The following is a 24,866-nucleotide window of genomic DNA, read 5'->3' on the forward strand; positions in this document are numbered from 1 at the left end:
AATTTTTTTTGCCCCTTGCATTGCTGAACAAAAGACGCATTGCATACCTCTTTCAAAGCGGTCAGTTAATATCAAATATTATGGAACAAAAAAAAATTAACCAGCCTTTCCTTTTCAGGTGAAGAAAAATAGTTCCGTAAGAATGGAGGATGAGTTTTACAAAGTCAGTGACAGTGATACTGATGATGAAAAAGAAAGAAAGTCTAAGCCAGTGACGAAACCTGGAAGTTTTTCTAAGACTGTTCAAAAGAAGTATGAACAGAAGTACAAAGTAACGTGGGAAAAGGAGGCTCAGTTTTTGGAATGGCTTGGTAGATGGACGAATTGGTCTAGTGCACCATCAGACTCTATTAGCCGAATGCAAGTATTGCACAACTACAATAAATATTGGTAGTCAAGGAAAATATGCTTTGATTCAGCACATGAAAATTAAGAAACACAAAGAAATGGAGGGAGAATTTTTGAAATCAAGAAAATTGAAGCCTATTGGAACCTTTTTTATAAGTCCCTAGAGGACAAGGTTCTGGAAACAGAGGCAAAAATAGGAGAGTTCCTTGTTGACAACAATTTGCCTTTCTCACTGTCAAACAAACTTATCCGTCTCCTCAAGTCATTACCTGGGAAGGATGTCCTAAACTGTGTGACGGGAGGAAAGCAGAAAGTCACAAATATTGTTCTACAGGGATTGTACCCCCACTATCGGCAAGAGCTGGTAAATGACCTCAAAGGCTCCACGTTCTCGATTATTATCGACGATACAACGGACAATACTGTTTGCAAACAGCTAGCTATTTGTGTGACTTTTGTAGACGAGAAACTAGAGACAAATGTAGACGTCCTAGACATTGTCACCTGTCCCGATGGGACTGTTGAAGGCGTCTTCCATGGTGTTGAGAGTTGTCTGCAATCGCTAAAGGATGTAAGTGTTGATCTTAAGAACTGGGTAGGCTTTTGTGCCGATACAACAAATACAATAATGGGCATAAACAACAGTGTGGTAACAAAAAAAAAAAAAAGCAAAGTATGATTGGATCATCATTATGGAATACTCATGCCATATGTGTAATCTCTGTGCTCAGTATGCTTCAAAGATGTTAGCAAAAAGTTTGGAGGACCTTTGCCGCACCATGACAAGTCATTTCCGAACAAGCCCAAAAAGAATGGACAAGTTCAAAGAGCTCAGAAGGGCCGCTGAAGAGCAAGAGATGAAATTTTCAGCCCTAGCTCCCACTGGATGGCTTTCCATGTAACAAACTGTGAGAACCATACTGAAAGCATGGGATAATCTAGAAGTTTATTGGCAAAAACTGGCTGAAAAATACCTGACTCGTGGAACGACCAGACAATTTTAAAACTGAAGAATCCATACCAAAGGATTCTTTTCGAATTTGTTGACTATGCTTTGGGCGTATTCAATGACTTTAATACTCTGTGCCAGGCAGATGCACCACGATTTTACTTGCTTAAAACGAAGTGCTAGAAGTTGTGAAGAGCCTATGTCACAATTTCATGGTAAAAGACTATGTGAAAAAAAAATCTTTTAAGCTTAAAAAAGAAGAGTTCTTCCTACCCCCCTCTAAGGTTTACCTGGGACCAGAAGCGACCACCCGTCTGTTTTCCTTACAAGGAAAAGATACGAAGTTCACGGAGAAATGCAAGAGCATCAGCCATCAAAGAGATTGCCCAGAAATTTTATATTGGAGCTGTGTCCCAGCTAGTTAACCGGTTTCCATTTGATCACGACATTTACAACTTTGTAGAGATTGTAGACTAAAAAGTCGCATTGGATGGTGCTATTCCATCGTTGCAGCTTTTTTGCCAAAAGTTCGGGCACTTCTCGTGGGATTTTGGGCTGGTTGAAAAAGAGTGGAGGGCATTGATACTGCTTAGTCCAAGACGACAGTTTGCTCAGTGGCGGGAACCCCATTGATTTTTGGAACTGAGTGGGGTCCATCAATACGCCAAGTGGAGTGCTAAATTTGACTAGCGTTCTTCATGTCATTCAGTTTATTTTTGGACTTCCCTGCTCAAATGTTGTTGTGGAAAGACTTTTCAGCGTTCTGAAAAAAGTAAAAAATGAAAAGAGGAATAGGCTCAAAAACTTAACTTTAGTTGCAACGATTTCTGTCAAGTATGGGATGAAGCGTAAAGGTATCACTACGTTCACCGAGAGTTTAAAGAAAAAAACAAAGTCCACGAAATCCGATGCGACTGCGTCCGAATGCGTCGCTTTTTTAGGCGTTGGGAAAGACGATGGGGATGGCGACGACAACAATGACTCGGGGTATTAATTTTAGCATTTGGTATTTTCTCTTAATCTTATCATTTGGTAATTCTCATTAAACTTTTCTGAATACAGTTTAAAGTGCGTCTACATGCAGCATTTTCTGGAAAACTTGGAGACAGGTAGTTGTGTACACTAGTTAAAATTGAATAATTACAAGATCAAAATGCAGACACTGTCCTTAAATCAAGGTTTAAGTGACCATTTTTGCCACTATACTCTGATTCAAATTACCAAATCAATATAAAAAAAAAGTCAAAACAAAATATTGCTTGAAAAAGCGACCGGTTGGATATCATTCATGCCAATCCTTCGTACCAATTCAAATAAAAACGAGGGTGTTGCAAAAATAGTAATAGAGAAGGAAAAAATAATGGCAAAGACAAACAAATAAATAAAATATATTCACATGGTCCAGAATCTGAGATCTGGACCAAGAATCTATAAATCAAAACTGAACTTAGCTAGTTGATAAATACAAAGAATTGTTTTAAACACCAAAAGAAGATATTTTGGTACACGTAAAAGGTCTTAAGTTGCAAAATAAGTCGTCTTGAACAAATACTATTAAAAGTCAGCCTAACACCGATTTACTTGTAACGTGGAAAGAAGTAAAAACATGGGGAAACTCTCAGGGATTTTGGTATTAAGAATTGAAATTTTTAAAGATCTTTCACCAGCCCTTTAGGGATTAAAACAATTCGAACTGAAAACACTGGTACTATAGCGTAAGAAACAATTTCCTGTTAACGTTGTTGTGCCAACAGTAAGCACGGTAACTAACTTACTTCCGGATTTTGTCCTACTTAATTATACTCTTTTTTTTGCACTTACATACTTTATTTCCACATTAGTGAAATGGAAGCACTGGTTTCTACTATGTTGGCTATTTTCTATTTGGAGGCAAATATTCGCCACTGTCATTACTATGACTTTATTTCCATAGCGAGTTATTAAAAAAAAAAAAAAAAAAATAAAATAAATTAAACATAAAAAAAAAAAAAATAAATTTAAAAGTTAGGAGTTCAGAACAGGGGTAGCCATCATTAATAACTCTTTTCTGATGTGCTCTTCATCAATGGATCCAAAAGCTCATGAATCTATAAGAAAATACTCGTATCAAGCAAAAAAGTAGCCAGGATTACATATGGTCGAAAGCTGATCGAAAATTAAAGCTTTTGGGCCCGATTTTGGGGTGCGATTTTTTTTTCATTAGCTTCCTCTTGGCCCAGGGTTTTTCGGTTCAAAGTTGTTTTTAACAAACTTTTTGGCTATATTTGGACCCCTTAACACCACCTAAAATTAAACATGTGTGCTTACATGTGATTCATAATTTGTGTTACAAATTTGTGCAGAAGCCCACATTTGCTAAAACAAACATAAGACGTTTTAAGGGAATGAGAAATGCCATTTTTGCTCTATTACCACAATGAATATGCCATCCACAAGCTTAATCGATCAAGTTCAGAAAACAAACGAAAAATAAATCTTGTTATCTTCAATTACTTAACAAAAGATGTTTACGGATGCCAAAATGGCATGCATGAGGTTCTGAATTCTATGCTATTTTGGCGAAATAGCGTGGAATGTTTACGTGAGAGAAACCGGACTTGTTTCTACACCCCTCTCAAAATATAATTCTGGCTACATTGCCATGAATCATTTTTGCTACCTAATGCCCGGTCAAGTTGTTACTGTTGTTCTTCATGTTGAAGTGGTAGAAATGTGACATGGGATAAAAAAATGCACAATATAAGTAGGTGACAAACTTCAAAATCCAGACAAAACAAAATATTTTTGGAAGCAAAAATAAATTAATTTACCTGGTTCTCAACATTATTGAGCGTACGGTTTGATTTAACGTTGGTGATTAATTAACAAAAGATATTTACCGAAACAAAAAAGGCGCGGAAGAGTCTAAATTTCAAAAGACATTGCTGATTTTATTTCAATTCACCAAGCACTAGGTGAGAAAAAAAATGGCATTGGTTTCTAATGTTTGTTTATCTGTTTGAGCACACAAAATATAAAAAAGTATATTTTAGCATGGAGTTCGTCAAACTGACTACTGAAAATTACTTCGTACTCGATCGAAATTTTTGTATTAGTCCTTAGTTTTAGGGGAACTTAGTCCTTAGTCCTTAGTTTTAGTCCTTAGTTTTATCACCATGAAAATACAAAGTTAAGTCCATCAATTGCTTTATACCTTAAATGCACAAAAAAGAGAAAAAATAGACTTAAAACGAAAGCTATAAAGGTAAAAAGTAGACTAAATGTCTAAAGCGCATAGTAAAGTCTAAATCTTGAAAAAACAATCAATCAAGCAAAAAAAACAAGATTAAATATTGTGCATGTGACATAAACATGTAGGCTACGCTACAGTAAAAAAAAGAGTATCTGGGAGTACGGGAATATGCAAGTTTCTGCTACTAAGTTGTCGCAACAAGCGAGCCGCTCAGAAGCTAATTCGATCAAGTCCATGCAACGAATAACTAAAGATTAAGAATAGAAGCCAAGATTTCAAAGTTAAGCAAAACTTAATTATCCTACACACGATAAACATAGAAAAGAGAATGAAATCAGAAAAAAGACGAAGTCGATTTACCTTCTGAATAGCTGTAATAGTGGTATGACAATGGAATAATGTAGAACAGTACATTAAATTTTTCAGCTATAGAGATATTACAATGTGGTAGTCAGACAAAATACGGCTTGGATATCTACGACCTTTTTTCTCCCGACTAATTGGAGGGTTAGATGGAGGGGGGGGGGGGACAAGAACTGTGTTAGAGTTTAGAATTGAAACTTTAAATTTGTTTTTCTATAGGTGTGTGGATTCAATTTTATCGACAGAATCGCATAAATGTAAGTAAGGATTCGAACAGGACACAGATAGAATCTTTCATCTATAGAGATATTACAATGTGGTAGTCAGACAAAATACGGCTTGGATATCTACGGCCTTTTTCTCCCGACTAATTCGAGGCTTAGATGGGGGGGGGGGCAAGAACTGTGCTAGAATTTAGAATTGCAACTTTAAATTTGTGTTTCTATTGGTGTGTGGATTTTATAAATTTCTTATTCGATTTTATCGACAGAATCGCATAAATGTAAGTAAGGATTCCGCGAAAGTACACTGCGACCATGCTAGGGGTAGGGGAGGGGGTTTCTCTTCTCGGTATCTGCCACTGAAACTATACTAAAAGGATTCTTATAAAAGACAAGAATACTTCCTTCCTGCCATATTTACTGTATTTGTTCATATTACTGTAAAGATAAGAACAAGATTTGCTGTTCTGATTCTGAAGAAATCGCACGAGCCTGCCATTTCACACAGCATTAGAGATAGCAGACTTATCCTTTTATTCTCTTAAAATTTAGCCATTTACAGAGTTCTTTATTAATCATTTCTTAAATATTCAGTTGTCTGAATAATCTTGCCAAATGTTTATTGAAGAAAAGCAGAAGACACAATAATAAATTCAAAAACAGTGGCAGTTACAATTTTACTTTCACAGCTAAAAATGATTTTTTCCTTTATTTGCACGAGCGTCAGACTGTGCTGTTGCGAGACATTATTCTTAACCGCCATCTATTTTTTAGCACTGACATATTGTGATAAGTTCTCGATAAAATTATAAACCTTAACCGCGCAATTGCAGTGCATCTTCGCTGGGAATCTGTCTTGACCTCATCGCTTTTTTTCTTTGGCGTACATCCCATGATGACACTATTATACCTCCTAAAACCACAAATATCCGCGTTTTATTTTCATTTCAATACCTGATGGAGTTGTTGTTGTTTGTTTGTAGCACTCCTGGGCAAGCTGCCCATTGTGCACTCTCCATGATTTCATCAGACCCATTAGGGATGAAGGTATTCCACGTCAAAATTTCGGCTGTCCAGCGGTTGTTCTGTCATGACCGATGGTCAAATAATTTAAAAAAGCCATCTGGCCTTTGTCACTGTGGTTAGGGAGGGGTTTTGAAGAATCTCAAGGCACAATAAGCCAATATCAGGCTGTATTCAACTCTGTCCAATGGTGTCACAAATGAGCCTCCATATTTACAATTCAAACACAACTGCCTGATATGGCAATTTAAACTGATGAGCTTGGCTTGCAATATATACACATACTCATACATAAAGCTTACATATCACTAATTTACATGTACAATATTAAAATAATATGCAATAATATTTATATATACAATTATTAATACAAATTACAGCTTTAAGTGTAGCTTAGTAACCTGATGGAGTTAACACAAGACCGTTCCCAAGCGGGAAACCTAGTTCACTGTTTTGCAGAGTAAAATGCTACTGAAATAAGTCAATCTGTACTCTTTGTCTCTTAAAACAGGTTAAGTAGAAAATATCAAAACTTACTGCGTATCATATACATTTACAAGAAAACCTGTTTCATTTATATATTGCTGGTCAATCATTCCAGAATTTATGTGTTTTTTTTTTTGTCTTATTAAAGTACGTGTAAATTTGACTGAGACTGTTTTTTTAGATTGATCTTGAATGCTGATCTTGATGTCAATTAAATAAAAAAACTAATTTTTTTAACTGAAAGTAAGGAACGACGTTAAAACTTAAAACGAACAGAAATTATTCTGTATATGAAAGGGGCTGTCCCCTCCTCAACGCCTCGCTCTTTACGATAAAGTTTTTTATTGTTTAGCGTAAAGAGCGAGGCGTTGAGGAGGGGACAGCCCCTTTCATATACGGAATAATTCGTTTTAAGTTTTAACGTCGTTCCTTACTTTCAGTAAAGAAAAAGCTTGTTTTTTATTTATTTAATTTTTGAACATTTTTGAATTAATGCAGGTTTTGATTTTGGCTCACCGTATATGAATAATAAGAAAAAAATTGGATATTAATTTTACTTTTATTTGGTTAAATGGCTTTCTCAAAAGCTATTTAATTATATTTACGAACGTTTTCATTAGAAATAAATATACGTAACTTACGAATTAACTTACGCAACGAACTTCTATATTCATACATTTTTAATAGGTATATTAGGGGGTTCGCCCCCAAGTCAATACCTTGCTCTTTAAGCTAAAGCTCAAATTTTGTTCCAATTCTTTAAAAATGACCCCTTAATCACAAAGGCCGTTAATTAGAATAAATAGCTCTTATTAAAGTACTAAAAAATCTTTGGCTTAAAGAGCGAGGTATACTAGGGGGTGAACCCAATCATACACGTAATATTTTCTGTTCGTTTTAAGTTTTGATGTTGCTCCAGTTGAATTTTTCAACTGAAGTAATTTCAGTTGAAAAATTTGTTTTTTTATATTTAATTTCTGATCTTTTTCTTTAATATTGCTGGGAAATCCGGCGCCCCCTTAATAGCAATGTCCCTTCCCCCATGAAAACTTCCTTCATGGACATATACTCCCAGATCACCCCCGAATCCCTCCACCTACCAGAAAAAATCCCCCCTGAAAACGTCTGTATACTTCCCAATAACCAATACTATATGTTAATATTGGGTAAAGTTCATAACTTACAGCCCTCCCCCCGGGGACTTCAGGGGGATTATTTCATCCTAAAAGACATAGTTATCATATTTTCGACCATGCTGAACAAAATGGCAGTCTCAAAATTTTGATCGGATGACTTTGGGAAAAAATGAGCATGGGGGGGGGGCCTAGTTGCCCTCCATTTTTTCGGTCACTTAAAAAGGGCACTAGAACTTTTAATTTCCATTCCAGTGAGTCCTCCCAAGATATTCTAGGACCGCCGGGTCGATACGATCACCCCTGAAGGAAAAAAAAAAAAAAAAAAAAAAAAAAAAAAAAAAAAAAAAAATTAAAGGGGACAATATTAAAGGACAATATTAAAGGGGAAAGAAATCTTTCTTCTGGCAAAAAATGCAAAATTCCACATTTTTGTAGATAGGTGCTTGAAACCTCTAAAGTAGGGTTCTCTGATACGCTTAATATGATGGTGTCATTTTCAATAAGGTTCTGTAACTTTTAGGGGGTCTTTTCCCCTTTTTTCTAAAATCAGCCAAATATTCTCTCGCGTAACTTTTGATGGGTAAGACTAAACTTGATGATACTTATATATTTGAAATCAGCATTAAAATCTGATTCTTTTGAAGTATCTATTGGTATCGAATATCCGTTTTTTAGAGTTCGGTTACCATTAAGCCGGGTCGCTCCTTACTTACAGTTCGTTACCACGAACTGTTTGATACGATACTATATATATAAAGTATTGCTTTTTACAAATTTCTTTCTATCTTCAAACGGAACGAAAAGCCTAGTTCGTTCAGTGACACATTTTATGCGTGGAAGAGGGAGGAGAAAGAAACGAAACTCCCCCACTGTGACACATCTAGAAAACCATAATACTAAAAAAAAAGCAAAATATGCGTCTCATCGAATAAGCAACTTTGACCCTTGACGGAATTGCCGCCACTTGCAGATTAGTTTGAATTAGCCTCCCCCCCCCCTATTTCATCACCATCATCAATAATAAATCACATTGTTAGAATAACATTTTAAACGTTAAGGCAAAACACGACATGAGGGTTTACATTTCGTTAAAGAAAAACTCTGATCCGACTTTGTATACACATCCCTGGTCTTATGAATTAAAAAAGAAAGTTGCTTTACCAGTGATAATGTTGAGGTAAAAAGTGACTAACAATTAGGAACTAACCCACATGGCAACACTGAGCAGGAATATGGTCAATACAGAAAAAAAAATTAATACAACAAGCAGAGGTTGACTTTGGTTAAATACAAAAAGAGCTCAGAGATTAGAGATCATGCAGAGAATTCTAGGATAGCATGCTCTCGCCTGTTACCTGAGCTTAAGCCACTTGTTCCTAAGTGGGACCTCAGGTTGGGTATGGGTTTGACACTAAGGTTTGAACACCTCTTCCGATAGGATACAGGGCTGGCTGGTGCACTTTTCCCTTGTTTTCGGGTAGTTCCTTTCCCAATTGTAAGAAAAAAGATTGTGATTTGTGTTAGAAATAATTTGATTTAAACTGTGCTAAACATGTAAAGGCTTTATATCCGAAATACTAAATTTAAGAACAACCAGAATGGTAGTAGAAACACATCTCTGGAGTAGGCAGATAGGCGATTATACTAAAGAAGAAACAAAGTCTACAAACTTTGTACAGCATCGAATACAGGCTTGCAAAAAAAAAAAATAATAATAAAGGGGAAATAATAGACTTAAAAAAGTAAACAGGACCAGCTCAAGATCAAAAACAAAAATAAGAGGACGTGGTAAAATTCAAATAGCATGCTGAAACTGATAAGTCCAAAAATATACTTCCTAATGAAAATAGTCATAAGAAGGGAAACTTCAGTAGAGACGTTTACTTGGGCATTCAAATAAACATTGACAAAAATCCATAAACACTAATATATAGTCCATAAATGGTAATTTTCTTCTAGCTAGCAAATGCATTTTTTTTTTCTACAAATATCTTCAGAGACAAGCCAGCATAGCAGACTATCCTAGCCTATTCTTCCAAGCAAGTGTCGAAAATAATTGGAGATTTTTTAACCCTCCCCCTGTGCTCTTTTTTACAATGCAGCCCCTAGAATAGGCATCTTGAGATGCCAATTTTGTTTAGAATAGTCGAGAGCTCTAATAAATATGCTTTCGAGGATGATATTACCCCCACAGCCCCTAGGCAAGAGCCGTAAATAATGCAAATTATCAATAGTTACACATGGGTTTGACAGCTTCAGTGGCTCAAAGCTTTCAGGGATCGTTCTCTTGATCAAAAGTATCATATGTTTTGTTGTGGGAGTGGGGAGGATAGAGGACACGGCAACAGACCATTTTGTTTTTGTCTCTGATCAGTTTTAAACTTACGACCGTAACTGCTTGGGCCAAAACGAACCTAATGTACAAAAAAAATATTTATGGGACAAGGTGTCCCTCCCCAGAAAAGAGATTAAAGGCGAAAAAAAATTTCCCGACCGACTCAAAATTTATGGGGTCAGGCATGGCAAAGTACCTAGACGTTCTCCCAAGGTGGACTCCGAGGGTCAAAGAAGACACTGCTAATGCAGGGGAGGCTGTTGTTGGGACGACGGAAGAGGTATAGCCTATAGCCTAAAGTACATTAGCTTTCTAGTGAAAATCGTTCAAGCTTTCCCAACAATTATTAATTTAGGTTAAATCAATTTCCATACAGTGACATAATGAAAAGAGGTCACGGTATTGCTCAGATCTTCCTTCTACATTCTACCGTATAATAGCGTTTATTCAAATCACTTAAAACAGTATTTCTATAGTCAAATATTGTACCGTGCAATATGTTCATCTTAATGAGTCAGGCTTTAAAATCGACTGATAACAAAAAAAAACAAGAAATAAAATAAAAACATATGGACAACAACGTTCATACACCTGCATACAGGGAGTCATAGAGTAGAAGAATCCTCTTCTCGAGGGGATTCTGTCCAAGATCCATTTAGGAGGGGGGAATACTAATATGAGTCAAGGGCTAGCAACGTGAAACAACAATAAGTGGTATCTATGTATGACAAATCTCCAGCCAAATTTAATTAAAACGCATTAAAGTATACACAAATACAAGTTTGTGTATTAGAAACAGAACTTTCTGTCGTGCCAGACTCCGTCTAAATCTTTGGGCTTTAGTGGACTATCAATCTACCCCAGGCTACTTTTTTTCTTTTTCTTTTCAGGAAAGGTTTAAGCTATTAATGATATTATCCTGCTCGATTACAACTTTATCATTCTCTTTTCGTACAAAAAAAACTTCGGACTCCTTTAAAGGAATTACTGGATGCTGTAATTCAGGAAGAAACTATTCTGGAGCTCGAAGATTGTTCCACAAATTTTTCCATGAAAAAATAAGCAAATCGGATAAAAGGCTACAAAAAAGTATGGAGAAACTTGTCAAATTTCACAGAGGACCCCAACCCCCTGTTCCTACTAAGAAATATTAGTTATCTTGAGGCAACATATACACAGGATTGCCACCCAACAAGAAAACAATCACTAGATTTTAGTGATTTTTGGTTGATTTAGTGATCTTCAATAATCTAGTGATTGATGTGCCGATTTAGTAATTTTTTATCTTAGGCAATATAAAAAATCACTATATATAGTGATAAATTAATTGAGGTGGCAAGCCTGGATATACATCTGATCCGACTCAATAGTGGGCCAACCCCACTTTTTGCTGCAAGAACACGACCACGTAGTACTTGTATAATCTAACTGTTTATCATGTCCATACAATTATAAAGAAACTGAATAAAAAGGAAAATTAACAAAAGATGTGGGGAAATTAGAAGAGTAAAAGCGACATTCTTGCGATAATCCTCATTTTAATGTACAAAGCACAGTGAAAATGAAATCTAATAGTTAAAACTGATTAATTAGAAAATTACACAACCGAATATCTCTAAAAAAAAAAAAAAAAAAAAAAATGAAGACTTAATTAAAAAAAAAAAAAAAATCCTCGATGTGCATATATGCAGTTTTTTTATTAGGGGGTACCTAAATTCAAAAAGACACACGAGTGAAAAACCTTCAAAAAGTGAGCTAAAAAAGAAAAATACGGCTTCAAACCGTTCAAGAAGGTATAGGTTTCCCTTGAAGGTGTAGTTGTCTATGGGAATCAACACCTTCTTAATTTTTGATTTTTTACATACGAAAAGCGTTGTCAAATTTAGCGAATTAGATTTGCATATTTATTTTCATAATTTAACATGACAACACTGACGAAAATACAATGCTACCAATACCGTGGCCAGGATTTTGTTGGGGGGGGGCAAAAAACTTAAAATAAACACATCAAAATTTGTTTATAAGCATTTTTGTTACGTTTTTATGAGTCGGAAAACATTTCGGGAGGGGGGGTCAAACTCCCTACCCCCTCCTAGATACGGCCTTGTATGCTGCCCTAAAAATTTTACGATCTTGAAGCAATCAAAAGTAAAAGGAGTCGAGGAGGTTAAAAAAAAAATTGTTTTGATGTCCTTTGCAATTCAAGTGATGTTATCTATTAAGCAAGCATACTCTACATTTACAACAGAGTTTGATCACCCCATGTTCCACCTGATAAAATAATTTAAGAAACATAATGAAAAAGTCAGCAATTTATAATTAAACTTGAAAATATAGAGGAACTCGCGACTGTTAAAAGCTTTCATGTTTTGGAATAAGTAAACAGTAGGCCCCCACAATTGAGGGCTTCTGGGCTGCAGCCTTTATAAGCCTGTAAGATGATGCAAGTGAACCTGCAAACTAGGTTACGAAAGATTATATCGACAAAATAGCCTTTGGGAATAAGTGGGCATGACATTGCCCAAATTTTCCACGATATTATAAATAGCGGATTCAAATTTATAAAAAAAAAATAAATAAAACAAATATCATTAATTTTACTAAACTACCTTAAGGATACTTAACTAAAATTGCTTTTTCAGCCATTTGTACTTCTTCGCTATCCTGATACTCCACTGAAATAAAAACATGCCGAAATGAGCGTGGCTTTGGTAAATCCATGTATTTTAATAATTTTCAATTAGGTGAACAAACAGAGAAGAAATGAGACAAAAGCATCTAGGCCAAAAATTATCGTTGACTGAAATCAAACATTTTCAACGTCAATTAATATTGAAAAATTTAAGCTGCGTTGAAGCTTAAAACGAAAAGAAATTACCTCATAATAAATAAGTCAAATTAAAAAAAAAAAATACTATGAATGAAGAAATCAATCCTATAAAGAAACAGAACTTCCAATGGATAACGAAGTCAAAATTAAAATGAGGACAAATTTCCAAAGTTATGAGTGGACTCCCCTCACTCAAAACCTGAGGGGAGTGGGAGTGGACGCCACTCCCCTCAAAACCACCTAAATGTGAGTGTCATTTGCCTCACACTGAAAACAAGATATATCCTTTATAACAGCATTATAGATACAAATGTATTTATGAAATTTATGTATTTATGGAAACAAATTACAATTCCAGCAGAAACAGTGGCGGATCCAGGGGGAGGGGGCGTGCGCCCCCCCCCCCCCTAACGTAGTATGAATTTGTCTAATTTAATTAGTAAACGAAAGTCTTTGTTAATTTAACTTGCCCCTAACTAAGGCTTTATGGATCAACCTATTTTGCGCCCCCCCTCCTAATTTTTTTTTCGGATCAACCTATTTTGCGCCCCCCCCCGAAAAAAAAACTGGATCCGCCTCTGAGTAGAAAAGCAATTTTCTACAAAATGCCCTTCCTTTCAAATGTTAAGGAAGTCGATAGCTATATTAAATTTTCAAATCGCCAATTGATATTTCATAATATTTGAACAAAATTTAAGATTACTTTTTCCCTGGAAAATTTAATTGTTATTTTTTGCAGACATAGGCTATTAATGTTTCAACGGAAGACGAAAACTTCAATACCATTTGATGGCTTAGATTCCGTTTCATCCACCTACCAAATTACATTTGTGAAACTTGCTTTGCCTTTTTCTTAGATTGAAGTCCAAGGATTGGCGAAAATAAGGTTAGAAAATTAGAAAAAAAATAAAAACACTGCCCAGCAAGCATATTAGGGCATTTCTGGAAAAAAATAACAAAAGACTTTTTAAAATAAAAACTGTGTGCGTTCTAATTAGCACTAGCAATCTTCTCATAACAGAATATCCTCTGATACATTTTAATTCTTTGGACTATTCTTCACGACCAACTAGTTTGTGAATTTACAGAGGAACAATTTTCCTTACAGAGAAACGACAAGAAATTTGCTTCTTTACAGGCATGTAAATCACTAAGTTAGAATATAGCCTCCCCCTTCCATCCCTTAATAGTTTTAAGTCTAGCCAATAATAAAAGAAATAGAATAAAAGGAAATTAACTTTTTTTTTTCATTATTCAAAATATACTCAATGTAACTTTTCCTTGCTAAAAATAGGTATTTAGTTTGCAAAGTGGTGAGTTTCATAACTTTCTGCAGCGAAACAGCGCAAATTTTCAGCCCCTCTCCCTAGGATATTCATAAATTTATACCACTCCTTCTACTCTCGTTACAGTCAAGCGTAAAAGAGTATTTACCCCTGTAATTGGCTTAAATAATACATAGAAAAAACCATAAAACAAGTTATTTTACTTTGCTTGTTTCCGCCTTCATTTCAGGGTTCTGAGGGAGCGGCAGTCCAACTTATATTTGTGATAATTGATGTTCTTTTCAGTTTCAATACTTCATTCACCGGGAAAATTTCAAATTTCACTTTTGTATTTATTATAATATATGCTTGTTGTTAGGTTTGATTTCTCCAATTACAGTAATTCGCGTTCATTTTAAGTTTGACTTCTTATACGACTTATTTTCTTCTCACAATAAGCTTTGCTGACTTCAAAATAAAAGCAAGTTCTTTTAATTATCGTTGCAGCAATAGCTGCAACATAGTAAAGAGCAAACCAAAGTCCATAGTATCTAAAAGTTTAAAAAACATTATTTGGAAAAGAAATTGTCTAGTGAGGAATTTTTTTTGTTTAAAGGTGAAAACTATTGTATAGGTTTGTCTTAATAGTAGAAGTTTATTACAAACACAAATTTTTGGTTGAAAGAGCTTGAAACCTCTCAAAAATGGGGGCATATCGAAATAAAATTACACCATTGGAATAACCATGGTAGATAACCCTGCGCCGGAGGTTTCAAGCCCCCCTCCCTCCCTCTTAAAAAACGAGAAAAAAACTTTCTTGCATGGATAGCAATGTCTCTTTTTTCTGGCAAGGCTAGCAGGCCACCGCAAGATCCTAAAGAGATGTTTAACAGCTCGTTTAAAAGCAAGTGTTCATATCTATGTGCTTTCTATTTTCGAGTAAAATTTCTATTTTTCTATAATATTTTCTATTATATTATCTTTCTATTTTGAAGTAAAATGAAATTTGTAAAACCTTTAACACGATACATGCACATAGAAGACGATATTGAAAAGAGGCCTGAAAGACATTCGGAGCAAGTAATGTTGTTCCTATAATACGACAAAGGATCTTCAAAAAACATAAGATGTTGGAAGATCATGCTTGGAGCAATAAGAGCTATTAGTCATAGGTAATTTTGGGCACCCTTGATAAAAATAACGACCAAGACCACACTGCCTTTCCATCACAAACAACAAAAACAAGAAGAACACCCTTGATAAAACCTTGATTTTTTTTACCCTTGATAAAAAAAAAATGGTTACAATATGAATTCGTAGAGGTTTTGTGTATTAAGGGTACAAGAAAAGGCTTGAAAATTAACTTTAAGAAGACTAAGTCTCTTAGACTAGGAATAAATGAAGATGAGAAGGTAATGTTAGGTGGAAAATAAATCGATCAGGTGCTAATCCTAAATCGATAAATCGATCTAATGATGCCACCCGAGGGAGCTTCACTCCCTCGGGTAGCATCATTAGAGAAGATAGTGGATGTAGTAAAAATGTAAAAAAAACAAAAGAGCCAAGGTGCAAGGTGTTTTTTCACGGTTGAAAGTCTCACTTGCTCTCTAAAATTAAGTATCAAGGAAGCATGTTTATTGTAGCACATGGATGCGCAGAGAAAAAAGTCATAGCAAATTCTTTAGGAAAGGCCTCAAAATCGAAATAAAACGTATTTCTGGACCGTCATCCCTAATTGACCCCAGTGCATAGGCATATTAAACGATACAGTAAATTTAGAGTATATCCCTAGGTAAAACAAAAAAATAAGGAATTTCGTGTCAAAAACCTACAAACTAACTTTACATCTAACTTAACATCTAACATGTAAAAAAAATTCACAGCAGATTCTTTAGGAAAGGCCTAAAACGCGAAATAAAACGTATTTTTGGGTCATCATCCCGAATTGATCCCGGTGTATAGGGATATTAAACGATACAGTAAATTTAGAGTATATCCCTAGGTAAAACAAAAAAATAAGGAATTTCGTGTCAAAAACCTACAAACTAACTTTACATCTAACTTAACATCTAACATGTAAAAAAAATTCACAGCAGATTCTTTAGGAAAGGCCTAAAACGCGAAATAAAACGTATTTTTGGGTCATCATCCCGAATTGATCCCGGTGTATAGGGATATTAAACGATACAGTAAATTTAGAGTATATCCCTAGGTAAAACAAAAAAATAAGGAATTTCGTGTCAAAAACCTACAAACTAACTTTACATCTAACTTAACATCTAACATGTAAAAAAAATTCACAGCAGATTCTTTAGGAAAGGCCTAAAACGCGAAATAAAACGTATTTTTGGGTCATCATCCCGAATTGATCCCGGTGTATAGGGATATTAAACGATACAGTAAATTTAGAGTATATCCCTAGGTAAAACAAAAAAATAAGGAATTTCGTGTCAAAAACCTACAAACTAACTTTACATCTAACTTAACATCTAACATGTAAAAAAAATTCACAGCAGATTCTTTAGGAAAGGCCTAAAACGCGAAATAAAACGTATTTTTGGGTCATCATCCCGAATTGATCCCGGTGTATAGGGATATTAAACGATACAGTAAATTTAGAGTATATCCCTAGGTAAAACAAAAAAATAAGGAATTTCGTGTCAAAAACCTACAAACTAACTTTACATCTAACTTAACATCTAACATGTAAAAAAAATTCACAGCAGATTCTTTAGGAAAGGCCTAAAACGCGAAATAAAACGTATTTTTGGGTCATCATCCCGAATTGATCCCGGTGTATAGGGATATTAAACGATACAGTAAATTTAGAGTCTACCAAGATAAAAAAAAAAAGGAATTTTATGTCAAAAACCTACAAACCCACTTTACATCTAACATACTTTTTAGAAATGGCATATTTATGGACTACTAAATATTAAACAGCACACCAGAACAAAAGGCTGAATATCAGATAAAAACTAAATCTTTGCCTTAAAATGCATACTTATCTATTAAAGATATATATGCTAACTGCGCATCTAACTTACTTTCCAGTAATCTTCACCCACCTTTCTAAATTATATAAACTTTTTAATGTTAAATAGAATACTAGAACATGAAAAATAATCCGATATCAGATGAGATTGAAATGCAACACTGACATAGAACAGTATTTCTCCACAAGTCACTAGATTCAGAAGGTTCAAGCAAACATATGGACAGAAAGAGACATCCAAATTAAAAATAAAAAGACTTATTCTCTTAGAAACAAGACAGATACTAAAGAATAAGCATTTTAGTTCTCCGCTTGACTCGCATCCCCGATTCGGTTCAATTTATTTAACATCAGCCACTAAATTTAAATAAAGAGCTAACGCTATCCGGGGTGTCTTAAAAGTCATACAATATATACTAAACCTGAAATATTTATTATTATTATGTTTCAGATTTTATCTGATATGGGTGAGAAACTAGCAGAACAAAAAAAAAAATTAACTGATTTTTTTTTGCTTCGAAGAGATAGGGCGAATTCAACCACAATCATCCTGAGCGAGAATAACTATTGACTCACATCACTATCTGACGCTTGATCAAACCCTTCCAGGCACAACCTATGTATATATTTACAGTCATGCACGTTCCTATCACAGTAGACAGAACATACAGTATCGACAAAGGCTATACTCTCCACTAAAACTATGTGACACAGATTTAAAACCACACAAGATTCATACTCCGCCTTCACGCACGCGCAATGCCAATTGTTTCCGATCTACACATCACGGTGAGCTTATGGAAACTGAACTAAGGTTATGACGTACATTACCAGGGACGATACGCGCGGTATCAAATATGTGTCATGTCTGGAAAAAGAAGACGCTACAGTCCACAGCGGTTCCTATGTTCTCCATTGAAGAGTCCTGGGACACATCGTGTGTAGCGCATTTCTTCGTGGCTCCTCTTTCGCGTGTGGGCAATGACAAATTTATACACCTTTGCCACGCTTTGATACGCTATTAGGCAATATCAATTGTTCAGTAAAATCGAGTGTTAGTCACATTACCTAACTTTCACAGGTGGATCCCCAGGTGGACCAGCTGAGAGTAAAACACAAAAGCATGTTTATAATTTTCTTCCCTGTTATTAATAATTATTGTCATAATTTATTGGGGGATCCAAGAAAACGCCAAAAATACTTTTGAGGTCAAAAACTCTGATTTCCAAATTCAGGCAATAAGAATATAACATAAAATAAATTTTTCAAAAAAAGAAGTTGACACAATATGAGTGAAAAACTCACAATATGAGTAAAAAACGTACTCAAAATATGAGTAAAGTGGTAAACTATATATCTCAGTTTGACTAAGAATGTCATATTGCGCCTTTTGAATTAGTCTTGACAAGCCATTTCGCAAATATTTTAAATATTAAATACTGGCAAGCATATAAAACTTCTTCTGAAAAAATTATGTACCAAACAATAATAATAATTCAACGTAAACAGTTCAGTCATTGGATATTCGTACTCGTTTTAGCTTATTGTAGCTAAATTTTAGTTAAAATTAGCACACTATCCTTATTATCTAGATCAGTGAAAGCTAAGGCATTGAAAGATAAGTCGTCTTAGCAGAAAATATGTAATACGAAGGCAATTACTGTTGATGAACACATACATGTACAACCGAACTTCTGTTACGTGCCTTATACCATGAAGGGGGGGGGGGAGGAATAGAATGGAAAGAGGAAATTGTTTCAATTACCAGGAAGCTTAAGCCCCCTCCTCTTGGAAAAATCACCTTCATATTTTTTTTTTTTTTAAAGAAAAAACCATTAGCAGAATGAATAGTAATATTATAATGAATACTATGGCCCTCCTTTACTATACAGTATTTCCGTAACAAAAACCCCTTGAATACTAATCTGTCTCAATAGATTACGTTTGGAATTCTATGCACTGATGCATTACAGTCTTAACAATTTCTAGAATATGAACTGCTTCATGGGTGGCTACGATTAACAAAGTACCGCTTAACAGTCCAGTAATTAATTCGGAAGCTTGAAGTACCAAGGACAGTGAAAATAGAAACTGATTTAGTTGAAGTGATGAAGTGAAAACTTACATAACCCTATATGTATCCTTAAAAAAGGTAATTGGGAATTCAAAATTTTAATGAAAATGACCTCCATATGCAGTTATGTAGTTTTGACAGCAGCGGGCTTCAAATTTAAAATAAAAGAAACGTGAATGAAAAGTCAGCAAAAAGTAAGCTAAAAGAATAACGGCTAAAAACAACTTAAGAACGCGTAGCCTTCCCTTCAAAGATTAGTTGTCTTTGGGAGCCAAAAGGTTGATAGTGTTTGAATTTCACGAAAACAGCTGTCAAATTTGCTTATTAATTTTCACAATTCAACGTGGCAACACTGACAAAAATGGGTCTACTGCCCTAAAAATTTCATGATTTCGAAACAACCAAAATGGAAACTTTAGGAAATCTAGGTTTAAGATATAAATAGACCTAGGAGGAGCCTAGGAAGCGAAAAATGTTTTTATCCTAATGCTCTTAGTACTTTGAAATCCAAGCATGTTAAACAAAACTACTAAGCCCTAGGTTCACACAAGAGCAATATTCGCAACAATTTAGTTCCCGCGACAAGCGAAGACTTCTACCTCCTAAAGAAAGTGCTACGATTACGTTGTTGAACCGTGACGCTAATACCATGTTAAAATTGCGAACGAATGTTAAAATGTAACATATTTTGGTCCGAAAAATTGAATTCCTTATGAGGAATTATTCTGATCTCCCTTCCCAGATAATTCCTGTTTTTGCGAAATACTGGTATATGCCGATAGAGTCCAGGTTAACGAAAAAAAGTTTCTAAAGAAAAATATGAATCAAAATTTGAAATTCAGAATACATGTAAAGTATATACCCGTTAGCTTTGGATGTCTTTTCAATTAAGTTTACATGATAATGTAGGTTTGGAAAAATGTTCCCAAGTTCCTAAATCAAGTCCTTCATGGCCATCTAACTATTGATCACTTGTCAAGATATCAAATATGAATTGACGCCATGTCAATGAAGGAGTCAGGAAAAGCCCTAAGCCATATTTTCTTGTCACGACAATTCAGTTGCCAACTCAGTTGGCGACTAAAAGTTGATGAGTTTTGACACAGTGCTTAAAATATAGATGTACTGTAGCAGAAGAAGTATAGTTGAAACCATCAAGTATATAGTCACAATAAAAAGTCACATTATATCGTCTTAAGTAGCACCTTTGATACACATCTGATCCGCTGAGAAGCCCAATTGATTAAGTTCATAAAACAATAATTGTTTTATGATTAAGTCCATAAAACAATAGAGAAAATTTAAATAGAAGATGAACTCTTGGTTCTGATTAAAGACAAATAACAAGACACTGAACTCCGACAAATTCAATTTTTAAGAGATTCCACTGCCATCTAGCGCACCACAGGAAAATAAAGTGACAATACAAGACTTAAGCATTGAGCTACAGCGCCAGAGTGCATAGTTTAATATATTATAGCACAAGCAGTTTCAAACACCTAATAATTTCCATATTATAGCTGACACTTTTGTTCTTCTGTATCTATTAATCCCGTTAGGAAACAGAAACGCCTAAGCCGAGAGGTTTTCGTATTATGGCATAGAATTTTTCCAATCTCTTTTTCGGGGGGTTTCAATATACACATCATCTTTTTAGTAGACAAAAAATATCCAGTATTATTTCGTTATTTCTAATGTTTTTCCATTAGGAAAATATGTTTTAAAAGATTTTGGCATGAAGCTACATCAAATTGGCGTAAAAACTAATTTAACATTCGATGGTCAAAACGTGATGACAAAGCCTTAAAAAATGGTTAAAGTAGGTTCGATCGACATGGATTCACAACGACACATATAAATGACCACAAAGGAAATTTTCTTTGGTTGAAATCGGAAACCCTAGAAAAAACATGAAAGTCCCTCCCCCCATCAAGCCCAAGCGGTACCAAGCAAATCGGATCAACAGTTTTGCAAAATGCAACTTATCCTCCTGGCTGCTATTATTGAAAAATTAGACTTTACCAAAGATGTTCATTATGCATACAACTTGATTCTATTCAGCAGTAGCAAACTTGGAAACTTATTCAATCTTACAAATTCTGTAAAGAAGACTCATGTCACCACACAGAGCCTTCCTCCGCCAGAGCCCTATGATGCAGTGTAGCCCACCAATACCGATAAAAAGCTACTAGCCAAGGATACCCAACACTCCAGGTTTAAAATCCCCCCCCTCCTCCTAGAGGGGATATAAACCTTACAAAAACAAACCTAACAAAATACTTACTTCTTGATTATTTAAAGGACACCCTAGACGGTCAATCATTTTGATCACAAGCTTCCGTCAATCAATTGATTTAAGCATGTTTGACCGTCTAGGAACCGATCGAGTCATTCAAACTTTCTATCAATCACCGTCAACGCTTGATTCAAGTGTCAAACAGGTTCCTAGATGGTCATTCATACTTTAATCAATTGATTGACGGAAGCTTTTGATCAAAATGATTGAACGTCTAGGGTGTCCTTAACGGATACAAAGGTGTTAAAATGAAGCATTTAAATCTCTATGTAATTATAACTAAGATCCGGATGAAGAAAAAAGGGAAACCAGCTATACAGTGGAATTACCTTTGTCCAATCCAGAAAGCAACCAGAGTAAAGTATAAATCTAAGTACAGTGGAGTTACTCCGGTCAGATCCAGAACGTAATTGACCAACAAACGCAAAAGAAACATTCAAATCGCCATGTTGTTTTATAGGTCAGGTGCTTACGTACAGGGCCATATTCCCACCAATCCCCCCAAAAATGGGACTTTGCGGGTTATCACACCCCACAAAACTATTTGGGTGTGCCTGAGACACGGAAGCAGTCAAATGGGAAACAGTAACAGACCTTGGTTCTAGCTCTTTATAAGATAGGCTTAAACGTAAACTAACATAAAATACTATCACCATTAAAAAAGTTATGTGAGACTTACCATCGTGTGTCTTTTCTACAGTCAAACCCGGAACTTTAACGCATTTCGCAGGACGAACTTCAAATAAATAAAACAACTCGGCAAGGAAGGCGATCACGTTCTGTTTCACTGATCTGAAAAAAGAACAATTTGAGTACTTCTGAGAAAATAACATCAATTTTCTTGAATAATCCAAGCAACTTTATAACTATACTTTGTATTTAGGCTAATAACTAACAATAACACCTATTTGTCAAAAGTCAAAGGAAATACCCAATGAAGTAAACAATAAATTGTTGTGTTTTGCCTTGGGAATTTAAACAGTTACAAACTGTGTATGGAAGAATGGGAAGTTCCAATTGCTGAGGGCATTTATATGTAAGGAAAAAAACTTCTAACTTTTCGATTTATCATGGAAAAGGGGTTAGTTTACATTATTTTTTATCCAACTAACTGTAGAATGACATTGTGTCATTTACATTTCTGAATGAATTAAGAACGCGTCAAGCTACACAGAACACAGAAAGAGCAAAAAAAGAAAATATCAAACACAAACAAAAAAAAAAACTAAAAGAAAATACAGAAAAGACTAGACAAAAAAATCAAACATATATACATCATAACCAATGAAACAATATTACACAAACAGTCCTTAAGAAAAGAAAACCTAACAACAAAAGGAAAAAAGAAAAATGACTAGCAAACAAATACATAAATATCACGTATAAAAGTCCCGAAAAAAGAAAAGAACAACAACTTTTCAACTCCATTTACAGGCATTATTGTTCAAGGAAAACGTGTCGCTCATGAATTATATATTATATATTGAACTGGATATTTTATATGGAACTTCCCACTGGCTCAGTCCTTAGAGGGTGTGACTGTTAAGACTCTTAATCACAGGGTCAGGGATTCGAGCTCCAAGTTCGACGTTTTTTATGGTAATTTGTGTGTGAGTGTGTGTGAAAAAGTTGTATTTCACCCTGTGGTACCACAGTAGACCGATGCTCTGCCTGAAAACGTGGGGCCCAGAGTTCGATTCCAGCTGCTGTAAGGTTGGACGAAACACTCTACCTGCCCCTATAAAAGAGACCCACTAATTGAAACGTCAATTCCGCACCCTATGTGCCATCAATGGTTCAGGAAGGATCTTTGTCCTTTTTAAAAGATGCATTTGTGGAGTCCAAAACCGATATTAGTCTAATTTAGGCAAACAGATGAATAAACTACTACTACTACTACTACAACTAGCAACAACTCACTGCAGCACCAAGCCACCTCCGCACGCTCCTCCTCCATTCCAAACTATTAAAAGCTTCCCTCTTTACGCCATCCTAAGAAGTCTCATTTTATTTTAAATCATATCTTACGAGGTCGTCACACTCAATTCGGGGACAACCTGCTCTTCCTTTAGCCCTAGATAATCAGCCGTGTAGGACGATATTTAACAATCTGTCATCCTTCATCCTTCATCCGCAGAACGTGTCTTAGCCATCTCAATCTTTATCCCATTATAGCCCTAAAAAGTGGGATAGAACCACAGTTTTAGTACAGATTACTGTTTGAAATACGGTCAGTCAGATGGGTGCCCAAAACAATCTGTAGATAATTCGTAAGATTAATTTTCAATCCTGTTTTTGCACCCTGAACTCTCCAAACCTCTAAAAAACCATTCATTGCTAACCATTCATTTTGCTAACCTTTTTATCTAGGACATTCAAATCATCAGCATAATCCAAGTCTAGGAGAGTTTTACTATCCCACCTGATTCCAAGCTCTCCCATTGCTGTTGCCGTGCTCTTTAGAACGAATTCCGTTAAAACAGTCCATAGAAAGGGGGAGATGACGTAGTCTTGCTTAACTTCTGATTCAATACGAAACTAGCTACTAACCCATGTTGTACTGGGTTAGTAATGTAATGTATTTATCTTGCATACCACACAAGGATAGGACCATCGCTAAAGCTCTTCTATCGGCTGAATCAAACACTTAATCATAACCTATAGAACTAAGGACTAAAGGGTCTAATGATTCCTTCACTTCTCGATTATTAATCTAAGAGTGGAAATTTCATCAATGCATCATCTCCCCTTACTAAAACGACACTGTTCTTCTCTTAAAAGTTTATTCACAGCATTTTTAAGTCTAGAAAGTATACTGGTACCTAACAAGTCGTTCCTTGAGTTTCTAACGAGTACGGGCAATGAACATTTGTCACAGTAGTATAAAACACTATTAACGCCACTGCCTATATTTCTCCAAGTCTTATCATTTTCATAAATCAGAAAATTCAGCTTTAAAGCAAGTCAAGACGTTGTACTTCGATGAAGTTCTTTTTAGTTTTGCCCTCAAACCCCATATCACACTCTTCATGCCAACGAACTGTAAGTAAGGAGCGACTCGGGTCAATAGTAACCGAAACTCTAAAAAACGGATGTTGATACCAATTGATACATCAAAAGAATCAGCTTATTATGCTGATTCCAAATATATAAGATCCATCAAGTTTAGTATTACACATCCAAAGTTAAGAGCCTGAGAAAATTTGACTGATTTTTGAAACAGGGGGAAACTCCCCTAAGATTCAAGGAATCTTGATGAAAACCAAACCATCAGATTCAGCTTATCTGAAAACCCTACTGTAGAAGTTTCAAG

General features: G+C 35.3%; 1 protein-coding gene across 7 annotated transcripts in view; it reads right to left on the reverse strand.

The window, feature by feature from the left end:
- Nucleotides 1-24,866, reverse strand: part of Patronin (calmodulin-regulated spectrin-associated protein patronin) — a 172,742-nt gene that overhangs the window by 64,938 nt on the left and 82,938 nt on the right. For 6 of the 7 annotated variants that reach the window (XM_089089898.1, XM_089089894.1, XM_089089899.1 and 3 more), the window contains exons 6-7: nucleotides 22,233-22,345; nucleotides 9,114-9,242 (exon numbers count right to left, since the gene is read on the reverse strand). In XM_089089898.1, coding sequence (XP_088946024.1) covers nucleotides 9,114-9,242; nucleotides 22,233-22,345 — 242 coding nt within the window. The remainder of the gene's footprint in view (nucleotides 1-9,113; nucleotides 9,243-22,232; nucleotides 22,346-24,866) is intronic. The other variant, XM_089089897.1, reaches the window with a different exon arrangement.

Source organism: Artemia sp. Qi Xiang Cuo, chromosome 5 (genome assembly GCF_049724085.1).
Source record: "Artemia sp. Qi Xiang Cuo chromosome 5, ASM4972408v1, whole genome shotgun sequence".
Classification (NCBI taxonomy): Eukaryota; Metazoa; Arthropoda; class Branchiopoda; order Anostraca; family Artemiidae; genus Artemia; species Artemia sp. Qi Xiang Cuo.